Here is a 13,924-nt window from a genome sequence, read left to right as displayed (position 1 = left end):
TACAAGCCTCTGTATGCACATATGCCTTCATTCTTCTTGGGTAAATACCAAGGAGTGGAATTCCTCAATCATATGGTAGGTGTATATTTAACTTTAAAAAAGAAAACTGTTGACTGTTTTCCACCATTTTACATTTCTACCAGCAGTGTCTAAAGTTCCAATTCCTCCACATCGTCACCAACACTTGGTTTAGCTGATGTTTGTAATTTGAGCCATCTTAATGGGCATCTGTCTCATCGTAGTTTTCATTCGTATACCCGTGATAATTGGTGATGTCAAGGATCTCTTCATGTGCTTTTGCCATCTGCATGTCTTACTCGATGAAGCATCTGTTTGTTTTGCCCCTTTAAAAGAACTGACTTTTTAAATTACTGAGTTTTGATAGTTCTTTGTATATTCTAGATACAAATTCTAAATACAAGTTCTTGATCCGAGATTCAATTTGTAAATATCTTTCCATGTCTTTGGCCTGCCTTTCTTTTTCTGAGACGGGGCGTCACTCTTGCCCAGCCTGGAGTGCACAATCATGACTCACTACAAACTTGAACTCCCTAGCTCAAGCAATCCTTCCCCCTCACCCCCTCAGGTAGCTGGGACCACGGGCGTGCACCACCATACGAGGCTAATTTTGTTTATTTTTCATGGAGATGAGGTCTCACTGTGTTGCCCTGGCTGGTCTTGAACTCTTGGGCTCAAGTGATCCTTCTGTGTTGGCCTCCCAGTGTGCTGGGATTAGGGTGCGAGCCACCACGCCTGACCTGGCTTGTCTTTTTATTCTATTATCAGTATCTTTCAGAGAGAGAAGTTTTACCTTTTGATGAAGTTCAGTTTATCAATTCCATCTTTTCTAGATCTTGCCTAGGTGGGCCTGTCCCCAGCACAGCAGTGGATCACGCTTCAGGTGTCGTAGCTAAGAGATCTTTGCTGAACCAGAGGTCAAAAAAGGTTTTTTCCTATGTTTTCTTTTAGAAATTTTATAATTTTATGTTTATGTCTGTGATGCATTTTGAGTTAATTTTTGTATATGCTGTGAGGAATGGATTGAATTTTTTTTTTTTTTTTTTTTTTTTGTCATGGATTCTTGCTCTTTCACCCAGGCTGGAGTGCAGGGGCACGATCTCGGTCATTCTTTTCATTATTGAGTAATGCCGCATTATATGAATAGACCACAATTTATTCATTCACCCAGAAGGACATTTGGGTTGTTTCTACCTCCCAGGTTCAAGCAGTTCTCCCACCTCAGCCTCCCAAGTAGCTGGGACTACAGGCACACACCACCATGCCTGTCTAATTTTTTGTATTTTCAGTAGAGGCAGGGTTTCACCATGTTGGCCAGGCTGGTTGAACTCCTGATCTCAGGTGATCCACCCACCTCAGCCTCCCAAAATGCTGGGATTACAGGCACGAGCCACTGTACCCAGCCTTGAATTTGGTTTGTTTGCAAATGACAGTCTAATTATTCTAGCACCATCTGTTGTAAGGGCTGTATTTCCTCTACTTACTCACCTTTATACCTTTGTCAAAGATCAGTTGTTGCTGTAGTTTAGACGTTTGTCGCCTCAAACCTCATGATAAAATTTGATCTCCAGTGTTGGAGCTGGGGATCCCCAGTGTTGGAGTTATTTGGGTCATGGGGGGCAGGTCCCTCCTGAATGGATTGGTGCTGTCCTTGTGGTAGTGACTCAGTTCTCTATTAGTTCCCAAGAGAGCCAGTTGTTAAAAAGAGCCTGGCATCTCCTCCCCTCTTTCTTGCTTCCTCTCTTGTATGTGATCTCAACATATGTGGGCTCCCCTTCACCTTCCACCATGAGAGGAAGCAGATACCCAATCTTGAACTTTCAAGCCATAAGAATCGTGAACCAAATAAACCTCTTTTCTTTTTTGTTTTTTGTTTTTTTTTTTTTTGAGACGGTGTCTCACTCTGTCGTCCACGCTGGAGTGCAGTGGCGTGATCAATCTCAGCTCACGGCAATCTCTGCCTCCCAGGTTCAAGTGATTCCCCTGCTTTCTGCCTCAGACACCTGAGTAGTTGGGATTACAGGCACTCTCCACCATGCCCGGCTAACTTTTATATTTCTCGTAGAGACAGGGTTTCACCATGTTGGCCAGGCTAGTCTCAAACATCTGGCCTCAAGTGATCCACCCGCCTTGGCCTCCCAAAATGCTGGGATTAAAGGCATGAGCCGCCACCACACCTGGCCAAGCCTCTTTTCTTTTCTTTTTTTTTTTTTTTTGAGACAGAGTCTCGCTCTGTCGCCCGGGCTGGAGTGCAGTGGCGCAATCTCGGCTCACTGCAAGCTCCGCCTCCCGGGTTCACGCCATTCTCCTGCCTCAGCCTCCGAGTAGCTGGGACTACAGGCGCCCGCCACCGCGCCCGGCTAATTTTTTGTATTTTTTAGTAGAGACGGGGTTTCACCGTGGTCTCGATCTCCTGACCTCGTGATCCGCCCGCCTCGGCCTCCCAAAGTGCTGGGATTACAAGCGTGAGCCACCGCGCCCGGCGCCTCTTTTCTTAATAAATTACACTGCCTCAGCTATTCCTTTATAGCCATACAAGTGGACTGACCATTGTTCATACGTGTATGAATTTATTTCTGAACCCTCTTCTCTTCTGATCTAATTGTCTATCTTTATGCTAATACTATACTGTCTTGATTATTGTATCTTGACTTTATAATGTCTGGAAATTAAGTAGTGTTCATTTTCAAACTTTATTTTTCTTTTCAGAGTTGGCTGTTCTCATTTTTTTTTAAAATTTCCATGTGAATTTTAGAATCAGTTTGTCAATTTCTACAAAAGTACCCTACTGGGATTTTGATTGGGACCGTGTGAGCTTTGTAGATCAGTTTGCAGAGAATTGTCTTTTGAAAAATATTGAGTCTTTTGACCCATAAACATGATACATTTATATGTTTATTTAGGTTTTCTTTAAAATTTCCCACAAATATTTTGTAGCTGTTATTATATAGGCTTTATACATCTTTTGTCAGATTTACCCATAAGTATTTCATAATTTTGATGACATTGTTTTTGAATTTCAATTTATGACTTTTCGTTGCTGGTATTTAGAAGTACAACTGACTTTTTGTCTATTGTTCTTGTATTCTACAATATTGCTAAACCTATTTATTCTAGTAGCTCTTTTTGTGGATTCCATCAGATATTCTACATACATGATTATGTCATCTGCAAATAGAGATGACTTTCTTTCTCCCTTTTCAATTTGGAGACTTTTATTTTTCTTGCTTGATACACTGGCTAGACCTTTCACTACAGTGTTGAATAGAGCAGTGAGAGGAGACATTCTTGTCCTGCTTATGAGGGATGGCATTCATTTTTCTTTTTCTTTTCTTTTCTTTCGTTCTTTCTTTTTTTTTTTTTTTTGAGATGGAGTCTCACTTTGCTGCTCAGGCTGGAGGGCAGTGGCATGATTTCGGCTCACTGCAACCTCCGTCTCCCAGGTTCAAGGGATTCTCCTGCCTCAGTCTCCCAAGTAGCTGGGATTACAGATGCCCACCACCACTCCCAGCTAATTTTTGTATTTTTAGTAAAGATGGGGTTTCACCATGTTGGCCAGTCTGGTCTCAAACCCCTGACCTCAAGTGATCCACCTGCTTTGGCCTCCCAAAATGCCAGGATTACTGGTGTGAGCCACTGCTCCTGGCCTTCCTCCCGTGTCTAATAGCCTCTACCATATGTGCAGAGCTGTAACTCCTCCTCCTGCTGTAACCTCCTCCTCATCCTGTTGCCTGAACCATGTGCCTCGTTGAACCCGCAGCTGAGAGGTGGGACCACCCTGTCTTTCCGCTGGAGAAGCTGCAGGGTCACAGTGCCAAGGGTGGGCTTTAGGGAGGGTGAGTAAGTCAGGCAAGAGTGTAATTTGCTGTAATTCGCATACATGCGATTGCATGCACATTCTTTTTTGAAAAATGCAAATGGGAGTGTACTGAACTCACAGTGCTGCATTTTCCTCAGTTTACATCCTGTCTCCGAGTTTATTCCATGTCAGTCCAGACAGCTCTGTTCCAATCTTCCCAAGGCTGCCTATACCCTGTTGCCCGATGTCTGTCATTTATTGTCTCTTACTGAAAGGCATTCGGGCTGTCCAGTCACTCCTGACAATGGTGCAACAAATATTTTTGTGCACAGGACACTTTGCAGATGTGAAAGTATCCTCACAGGACACATTCCTGCCACATCAAAGGCTGTGTATTTTAGAACCTGATAAACTTTGTTAAGATGCCAGCAGAGCCCTCTTCATAGCTGAGAGCACTGAGGCACAGGGATGCTAAGTGTCATGCCCAAGGGCCCCAGCTGGAGACCACCAGGCCAGGACAGAGCCAGGTCTCCCAATACCAACCTATGTGCTCTGCCAGGGCACAGGTGCAGATGGTGGGTAGGAAGGCCAGGTGAGCCACGGAGGTCCCGTGTCTCCCAACAGTGGGCATGTTGTAGAGGGTAGACCACAGTCCCTTATCTGGAGTGGTTGGGTGTGCTTGTGGGTGGGAACAGCTCTCCAGGGCCTGCCCTGGTACTAAGAGCGAGCCAGGGAGTCTTCCGGGGGATGGCTCCATCAGGGAGTCGTTGGGGACAGGCATGGCTCCATCCCCTTCTGAATCTTCTCCTCCCATCCTCTCTGTTAGAGTCAAAAGATGGTTCAGTTTTATATCCCCCAAACCACCAAGATGTGCCCCTGCCTATGCCACCGCTCTGGGGGCTGCCTCCCGATGCCTAGGGACCAGGCAGTGATGCCCTACTGGGTGCCCCAGGTCCTGAGGTCTCAGCAGCAGGTAAGGAGGAGGTGCACACTGCAGTGAGAACTGAAGAGTGAGGTGGGGGCTCGGGGAAGGGGAGATGGGAGGAAGAAGGGGAAGAGGGGTACCTGGGCTTTGCTTCCACAAAGGCCTCTGCTGGTGTCCAGAGAAGATACCCTGGCAGCTGTGGCCATGGGCTTGGGAGCACAGATGGCAAATGTGGCTCAGGGAGGGCCGGCTCAGGTCTCCCAGTTGGCACTGGAAGGGCAGGGCCGCGCTGCTCTCTGCAGAGGGGTGATTGTTCTGGCACCCACTGCTGCTGCTGCTGCTTTCCTCTGTCTCTTCCTCCCCCTCTGCACTCTCCCCGACCTCTCTCACCTCCCTGCCTCCTCCTTCCCACACCACCTCCCTTGCCTGGCCCGGCCTGTCCTCTTACTCTCTCCCCTGGTCCTGGCTGCATGGAGGGAGGTGGGAAGGAGGGTGCCTGGGATGGACCACCACTAGATGACTTGTCCTCTCTGCTCTTGCTGGCCCCCTCCACAGCGCTAGTTCCGGGCGGCAGCAGCAGGCCTCTTCCTAGCCCCCTGGGCCTCTCGCTCCCCTGCTTTCCCTGTGTCCTGGGTGGTGGACGAGGACTTCCTTCCTTCCCCCTGACTTTCAGTTGCTGGTTTTCCATCATTGGGTGGCAAGCTGTCCTCAGAGAAAAGAGCCCGCAGTCCTCATGAGGAGGAGCCCTTGGCTTTTATCTTGAGCTGGCCAGCGCCCCTCCTAGAGGTTTGGAGTCCCAGTCACCAGGCCCTCCCCCTTGGAGGGTCGCCAGGCTGACTGCTTGCCTCCATTCTTGTCTTTTAGATAGTCAGGAGGCAGCAGAGTTTGAAAGGCATCCAAGGTAACTCCAGTGTTTGTGTGTCTCATGTCATCCCCCTCCCCAGAAAGGTGGGGTTCGTGAGCATCATGGTGGTGGGGGCAGACCTCTCATCCCCAGACACCTGCCCACAGTGTAACAGTGACATGCATGTGGCTTCCCTTCCCCTACTCAACAGCCATCCCTGGTCACCCACTACCTTCCCCCAGTGAGCCCAGAGAAACCTCTGCTCTACAGGCAGACCCTACCCATCTGCCAGCATTGGCTCTCTGGATGAAACCAACTCCCAGCCTGGGCTTGGATGAGACCTAAAGTGGTTTTATTAAGCTCTAATCTTCTATAATTTATGACATAGTATGTGTGTGTATATATATTTATGACAGTACATATTCCTATGTATATCCTATTGTATACTCATACATTCATATATTCATGGCACGTTGTGTATTCAAAACATAATAATTTTGTATCTATTCATTACATAGTATGCTCATACATTCATATATTTGTGACCTAGTGTATATACATTCATATGTTCATGATAGACATAGTATATACTCACATTCATGTATTCACAATACAATATGTATTCGTATGAGGGGCTTTGAAAAAGTTAATGGAAAATGCATATAATGTGCTGGGTGCAGTGGCCCACGCCTGTAATCTCAGCACTTTGGGTGGCTGAGGAGGCTGGAATGCCTGAGCTTAGGAGTTTGAGACCAGCCTGGGCAACATAGTGAAACCTTGTCTCTACTAAAATACAAAAAATTAGCTGGTTGTGGTGGCACATGTCTGTAGTCCCAGCTACTTAGGAGGCTGAGGCATGAGAATTGCTTGAACCTGGGAGGCAGAGGTTGCAGTGAGCTGAGATCACACCATTGCACTCCAGTCTGGGCAACAGAGTGAGACTCCATCTCCAAAAAAAAAAAAAAAAAAAAAAAAACAACAACAAAAAAAGAAGAAAAAGAAAATGCATATAATAAAAAAAGCAATGAAACAATGTATGGATTTCAATTTTTTTTTTGTACTAAACTGGTACTAACTTATTATAACATATCTGAACAGGGTCTAATTTGAGGTGCTAAGAAGGAAAAGACATCAGTTTAAAAAGAGTCCCTACCAGAGCAGTATGAATTCTGCTAAAATTGAACCCAGAACAAACATCACATTTATGGTGAAGTTTGGGTGGAACAATGGTAAACTCATTGATGCTTTATGACAAGTTTATGGTGACAATGCACCACAGAACAGCAGTTTCCTAATGGGTGACTCATTTAAGAAGGGACGAGGCGATGTTGAAGGTGCAGTCTGCAGCGCCAGCCCATCCACATCAGTTTGTGAGAAAAAACATTCATCTTGTTCATGCCCTAACTGAAGAGGACTGATGATTACCAGCAGAAACACTAGCTAACTCCATAGACATCTCAACTGGCTCAGCTTACACAATTCTGACTGCAAAATCAAAGTTGAGCAAACCTTCCACACAGAGGGCACCAAACCCATTGTGTCCAGATCAGCTGCAGACGAGAACAGGGCTTTCAGTGGAAATTCTAAAGAAGTGGGATCAAGATCCTAAAACATTTCTTTGAAGAATTGTAACAGGAGTGAAACATGGCTTTGCCAGTACCATCCTGAAGACAAAGCACAACCAAAGCAATGGCTATCAAGAGCCGAACGTGGTCCCATCATGGTAAGAGTGGATGGGACAAGAGCAGAGGTCATGGCAACAGTTTTTTGGGATGCTCAAGGCATTTTGCTTGTTGACTTTCTGGAGGACCAAAGAATCATAACATCTGCTTATTTATTTATTTATTTATTGAGATGTAGTCTCACCCTGTCACCGAGGTTTGCAGTGGCGCAATCTCGGCTCACCACAACTTCCGCCTCCTGGGTTCAAGTGATTCTCCTTCCTCAGCCTCCTGAGTAGCTGGGATTACAGGTGTGTGCCACCACGGCTGGCTAATTTTTGTGTTTTTAGTAGAGATGGGGTCTCACCATGTTGGTCAGGCTGGTCTGGAACTCCTGACCTCGTGATCCTCCCACCTTGGCCTCCCAAAGTGCTGGGATTACAGGCATGAACCACTGTGCCTGGCCAGCATCTGTTTATTATGGGAGTGTTTTGTGGAAGTTAGCCAAAGCTGTAGCAGAAAAACCCTCTGGAAAGCTCCACCAGAGTCCCTCTCTACCACAGCAAGGCTCTCGCTCATTCCTCTTGTCAAACAAGGGCAACTTTGTGAGAGTTTTGATGGGAAATTATTAGGCATCCACCTTACAGCCAAATTACAGTCCTGATTTGGCTCTTTCTGTCTTCTTTGTTTTCTAATCTTAAAAAATCTTTAAAGGGCACCCATTTTCTTCAGTTAATAATGTAAAAAAAGAGTGCATTGATGTGGTTAAATTCCCAGGACCCTCAGCTCTTTCAAGATGGACTAAATGGCTGGTGTCATCACTGACAAAAGTGTCTTGACCTTGTAGAGCTTATGTTGAGAAACAAAGTTGATATTTTTTATTTTTTATTTTTATTTTTATTTTGTTTTAGGATGGTGTCTCACTCTGTCACCCAGGCTGGAGTGCAATGACGTGATCTCGGCTCACTGCAACGTCCACCTCCTGGGTTCAAGAGATTTTCCTGCCTCAGCCTCCCAAGTAGCTGGGACTATAGGAGTGTACCACCATACCCAGCTGATTTTTGTATTTTTATTAGAGATGGGTTTCACCATGTTGGCCAGGCTGGTCTTGAACTCCTGACCTCAGGTGATCCACCTGCCTTAGCGTCCCAAAGTGCTGGGATGACAGGCGTGGGCCACCGTGCATGGCCTATTTTTATCTTTTAATTCCATTTTCTACAAACTTTTTGCAGTCCCTTTATGTATTCATAGTTAAGTATATTTATATATTTGCGTGTCTGTGACCTGGTATATAGATTGATATGTCTGTGACCTGGCACATATCTGTATTCCTGCTTTCATGACATAGTATATGGGGAGATCAGGACCTCTACCCCCACCATTGCTTTGTTTATCTCTAAAAGGAGTGGGCTGGACTTGATCTTGAAGGTGTTTTCTGGTGCGGAGGGCTGCTGTGTCTGTGTTTTCTGGGCTGGCATCATGTCCTTCTCTTGGTGCACCAACTCTTTGTAGTGAGTTTGCCTTGATGGAATCTATGAATGAGTAAATCTGTGAATGGAGTTGGGGTCCCTGGAAAAGGTGAGTAATTTGAGTGGAATCCCCAGAGGCAGGGGTCAGGGAATGCTTGGGAAACAAATAATCACCAACCAACTGCTCACCTCTTATGGCTCTTCGAACCGTATAATCACACATTTTGGGTTTATTTTTATTAAATATTTTTGGCTTTGAAAACTTTGCATCTTTTAAGATAAGCTAAAAGCTTAGTTGACATGCATCATCTGGTATCTGATACTTAAAATAAAAACAGCATTAATTTTTACTCCAATCAATGTTTTGTAGTTTAGGTGACTTATATAAGTAATGTTTCAAGCCTCAAACCCATTCACGCCAGAAGATTTCCCAGCACAGAATTAAGAGAGCGGGTCTCATTGCTGCCAGGAGAATTATGATCGTTCTCCCCTTTGGCCGCAAGTACAGAGTGATTTAAAAACGTGAGACATTTTCTTTGGCCGCAAATCTGACTGATTTCCATTTTAACGAGAAAGTTCACATTTCTGACCTTACATTTTTTCTTGTAAAGACAGACTTATGTGCTTTTCTCCTCTATGTTTTTGTGGCATAATTTTTCATAAGGAAAGTATATTTATGATATTTACATTAATGTAATTAGTGTATATTTTATATTAGTAGCATATTAACAGTGTAATAAAAAATAAAAACCAACTCTAGTATCCAGAGGATCACATGCTGACCGGACCCCGTGTGGAAAGTGCTGAAGAGCATCGAGGAAATGGAAATGTCGGAATTCCATCTGTGCTTGTGGCTTTCCTTAAACTTTTATTATGGAAAATTTCAAATACACCCCAAAGTGGAGATTGGCTTAAATCAGCCCCATGTGCCCATCACTCAGCTCCAGTCATTATCCAGCGTGGTTCCTCTGATCTTCACCACCCACTCCCGCTCCAAAAAAGAGGGTTTGGAAGCAAGTCCCAGCTAGACAGTGTACATGTTCCATATGCGGTTCTGAAAGAGAAAGCCTCTTGAAAAACAGCTCCAAGGTTGCTGTTACCCAGGAAATCATAAACCCGCAAGACGGCCTTTATCTTGTGAGCTCCGGGTCAGTGTCCCCACCCCAGGGCTGTGGCTGGGTCCTGGAAGTCCCTATTTCCCGGAGGCTCTGGGGCTGGTGTTGCAGCCTCCTTGTGGCTCACAGAGTCCCGGGGAACACGCCCTGTCCTCAACCCACCTTTTCTTTGCCTAGCACCCCCGCTGGATGCATGCTCCTGGCACAACTGCTGGCGGATCTGTGGTGATGAGTGCCTGCTGCCCAAGTGCCAGCAGCTCCAGGCCCCCTACCAGGACCAGCTACCGGCTCCCCCAGCGCGTCTGCTGCCCCTTGGCCTCCTGACCCTCCTCCAGGCCATCCTGAGGGTCATCATGGCCATTTGGTGAGCAGGTGGGGGATGGGGGACAGCGGGTGGCCCTGGCATGGTGACGTCCACCTGAGGGAGGCTTGGTGGCCATCAGGGATGTGGGAGTGGGGGGTGGGGGTTAACTTGACAGGCGGCCGAGGCCTGGCACTGTGAGTGCGTCCTGTGGTGCTCTGCACAGCGCAGGCTCTGCCCCGCCTCACCTAGAGATGCCAGGGCAGCCTGGGGGCGGCGGGGGCCTCGTGGGGGCGGCAGGGGCCTTGTGGGGCACTTCCACTCCTTCCCTGTTCCCAAGTTCTAAAATGGCCCTGCTCCCAGGACACAGGTCCCAGTTTCCATAAATTTCCATTGTTATGTTGGGGTTGACGGTGCGTCTTAACAGCCACTCACCCTCCAGCCGCTGAGCTCTGAGCACCCCCTCAGGTATGGGGACCTCTTACCTGTCCCCAGCTTGAGCCCTAGCTGCCAGACTCCATACTAGAAAGCCCATTCCCCTGGTCTCTAGTCCCTACCCTCTCCCAGGCTTCAAGTTTTGCCCCTGGCACCCTTGCTTCCCACAGCCATGGCTTTCTGCTGGGGTACCTCCCCCAGGAAGCCTCCAAGGCCAGTCCCTGGGCCACAGCTGGGCTTTGGGGAACAGCTGCTTCTTCTTCCCCCTTTACTCTCGGCCTAGGTAGTGGCTCCTCCGCAAAGCCTCTCTTCCCTCCTCCTCCTCATCATTGCCCAGTGCAGCTCCTTCCTGCCTGGGGGCCTGCATCACTGCATGGATGAGGAGACCTGGGAACAAACGCACACACACAGTCGAATTTACATGCATTTACTTGTTTGCTCATTGTCTCTTCCACGCAATTGCAAGAGGAAGATTCTAGAAAATGTGCAGTGTCTGCAGATAGCTGCCAGGTGTCCTGCCCCATTTTCTAGTTGTTCACAGCAGGAGCTTAGCTCGGTCTTGGTCACTCTGCCACGGATGGGAGCGTGAGACTCTCCCCTGTTTTTCAGGTTATCCGTTCTCCTAGAGTTGGATGTTGCCTCCCACTCCCTGGGCAGTCACAATCAAGGCTGTGATGTGCATCCGGGTATGGGTCCCTTGTGGGCCTGGCCGCCAGCCTCTCCAGGCCATGCATTGGGAAGGGGGCTGGGAGCAGGTGCAGTGAGCTCTGTGTGGTCTCTGAGCATGAGCAGTACCTGGGCGACAGCGAGAGCTTTCCTTCTTTGTCGTTTTTCTTGTGGATTTATCTTTCTTTTTATGTTTGGCAACTTGATGATCACATTTAGTTTGACTCCTTTGTACCGACACTGGGAGGAGCAAAGAAGAACACTTGGCCTTAAAGGATAGGCAAGGCCGGGTGCGGTGGCCCACACCTGCATCCCAGCCTTAGAGGATGGGCGAGGCCAGGCACGGTGGCCCACACCTGCATCCCAGCCTTAGAGGATGGGCGAGGCCGGGCTCGGTGGCCCACAGCTGGATCCCAGCCTTAAAGGATGGGTGAGGCCGGGCTCAGTGGCCCACAGCTGGATCGCAGCCTTAGAGGATGGGCGAGGCCTGGTGTGGTGGCCTACAGCTGGATCGCAGCCTTAAAGGATGGGCAAGGTGTGGTGGCCTACACCTGGATCCAAGCACTTTGGGAGGCCAAGGTGGGAGGGTCACTTGAGCCCAGGAGTTCAAGACCAGCTTGGGCAACATAGCAAGACCCATCTCCACACAAAATAACACAATTAGCTGAGTGTAGTGCTGTGGTCCCAGCTACTTGGGAGAATGGGGTGGGAAGATTACTTGAGCCCAGGAGAGTGCAGTTGCAGTGAGCTGATTGTGCCAGTGCACTCCAGCCTGGGCAACAGAGCAAGATCCTATCTCTAAAAGAAATTTAAGAAACAATTTTAAAGGATCAATGTTAAGTAGATGGGCAGGGGGCCAAAAAGGGAATTGCTAAGCCCTGGCCTCAGGCTCAAATTACCTGGTAAGATGGAAGGAACGGAAGGAAGGAGAGGGGAAGCAAAAGAAAGATGCCTGGGCTTCGTCTAGAGATTTGGGGTAACTGTTCTGGGGAGGGCCTGGGCATGCTTTTGTTTTGAAGTTCCCCAGAAGTGCATTCCAGGTGGAGACCCGCCTGCATGTCGGTGCAGCTTCCTGTTTTCTAGTCCCTGAATCCTGGCACTTGGAGGGCCCCATCTCTTCCCGTCCTTATCAACAGCTTGTCTAGAAAGACCCGGGAAGTCACTCACTCTGTGGTGTTGGTGATTCGTACGCTTCCATAGCAGGTGTCTGCTTCTGAGCCAAGCTCCCAGCGCAGCGGAGCAGGCACCAATCAGCATCCCGGGAGGGGCACAGCTTTTCCAGCTGGGATGTTTGGTTGCCCTATGAGGTGCCCCAAGCCACACACCTAGCTTATCTCAGGAGAAGCCTCAGCTGCCTTCTGCCGGCCTGGAGAGATATGCTACAGCAGCGGGGGGGTGAGGGGAGAGGGTGGGCTTAGAATCTCTTGGCAGGGCGCCCCCAAGAGCAGGGTGAGACCTGCCTTCATTTCACCTGTTCCTTTCACAGTTCTGCAAAGCCAGCATTATCATCCCTTTTCAGAAGGAGTGGACACTCAGGTGGAATGCCTCGCCCCAGTCCTGCGGCTGGAAAGCAACGTGGCCGGGACTGCACCCCACCCCTCGTCCCCGCACCCCTTCCCTGCCTGGGATTCCTCCAGCCCTGTGCACTGTGGAGCACCTCTGCCTTCCGCTCCTGGAGGTTCCCCAAGGGCACGCTGAGGGCAGCTGGTCTCACCCTGGGCCCGGGTCCTAGTAACTGTCTCTCTTTGCTTTCCAGCCAGTTTTTTGGGGTTTGAAGTTGGAATCTTCAGCTATTGTCAGGAACAACCACAAAAATGTGTCACGATCAAGATCTTTAACAAGAGTCCTCTGATCAGGAGGCATCTGTGACAGTCACTGTCTTCTCATAGAACAGGATCCAAACCCAAGATTCAACCCAAATTATTTCTCATCAGGTGAGTCTTGGTTGTAGCGAAGTTCATGTGAATGTGGGTGAGATTCTGTTATGAATGTGGTCAATAAATGTTATTTGTGAAACTCTAAACTGGCCACCTTTTAAATGATAACCTCTGATTTCCCTTCATTAAGGGGGGACTTGTCCCCATCTCCATGTCCCTGGGGGAGGGCACCTATTTCCGAGTGTCTCTTTTGGGACAGCAGACCCACTGGATGAGGGCTAGAATATGGTTTCAGCACCTGTGTCAGGTGGGTCTCACTTTTTTTTTTTTTTTTTTTTTTTTTTTTTTGAGACGGAGTCTTGCTCTGTCACCCAGGTTGGAGTGCAGTGGCGCAATCTCGGCTCACTGCAAGCTCCGCCTCCCGGGTTCATGCCATTCTCCTGCCTCAGCCTCTCCGAGTAGCTGGGACTACAGGTGCCCGCCACCACGCCCGGCTAATTTTTTTGTATTTTTAGTAGAGACGGGGTTTCACCGTGGTCTCGATCTCCTGACCTCGTGATCCACCCGCCTCAGCCTCCCAAAGTGCTGGGATTACAGACGTGAGCCACCGCGCCCGGCTGGGTCTCATTTTAAGTAGCATAACATTGTATATGTGAATTGAATTTTAAAATCTGAGATCTCTTTTACATGGCATAAAATTCACTCTTTTAGAGTATATGATTCAGTGGTTTTTCATATATTCGCAGAGTTGTGCAATCATCACCGCTCATTCTAGAACATTCACCACAAAAAGTCCCATAGCATTAAGCGGTCA

The 13,924-nt window shown here is 48.1% G+C and overlaps 1 protein-coding gene across 2 annotated transcripts in view; it reads left to right on the top strand.

Annotated features, from left to right (window-relative positions):
* C11H16orf95 (chromosome 11 C16orf95 homolog) overlaps positions 1-13,924 on the top strand; it is a 48,012-nt gene that overhangs the window by 3,142 nt on the left and 30,946 nt on the right. Inside the window, exons 4-7 of one of the 2 annotated variants that reach the window (XM_063613048.1) lie at positions 4,644-4,790; positions 5,607-5,643; positions 10,009-10,195; positions 12,990-13,167. In XM_063613048.1, coding sequence (XP_063469118.1) covers positions 4,644-4,790; positions 5,607-5,643; positions 10,009-10,195; positions 12,990-13,008 — 390 coding nt within the window. In that variant the 3' untranslated portion in view covers positions 13,009-13,167. Of the gene's footprint in view, positions 1-4,643; positions 4,791-5,606; positions 5,644-10,008; positions 10,196-12,989; positions 13,449-13,924 lie in introns of those variants that run through there. The other variant, XM_063613049.1, reaches the window with a different exon arrangement.

Source organism: Symphalangus syndactylus, chromosome 11 (genome assembly GCF_028878055.3).
Source record: "Symphalangus syndactylus isolate Jambi chromosome 11, NHGRI_mSymSyn1-v2.1_pri, whole genome shotgun sequence".
NCBI lineage: Eukaryota > Metazoa > Chordata > Mammalia > Primates > Hylobatidae > Symphalangus > Symphalangus syndactylus.
This window is presented reverse-complemented; position numbering and strand designations above follow the sequence as displayed.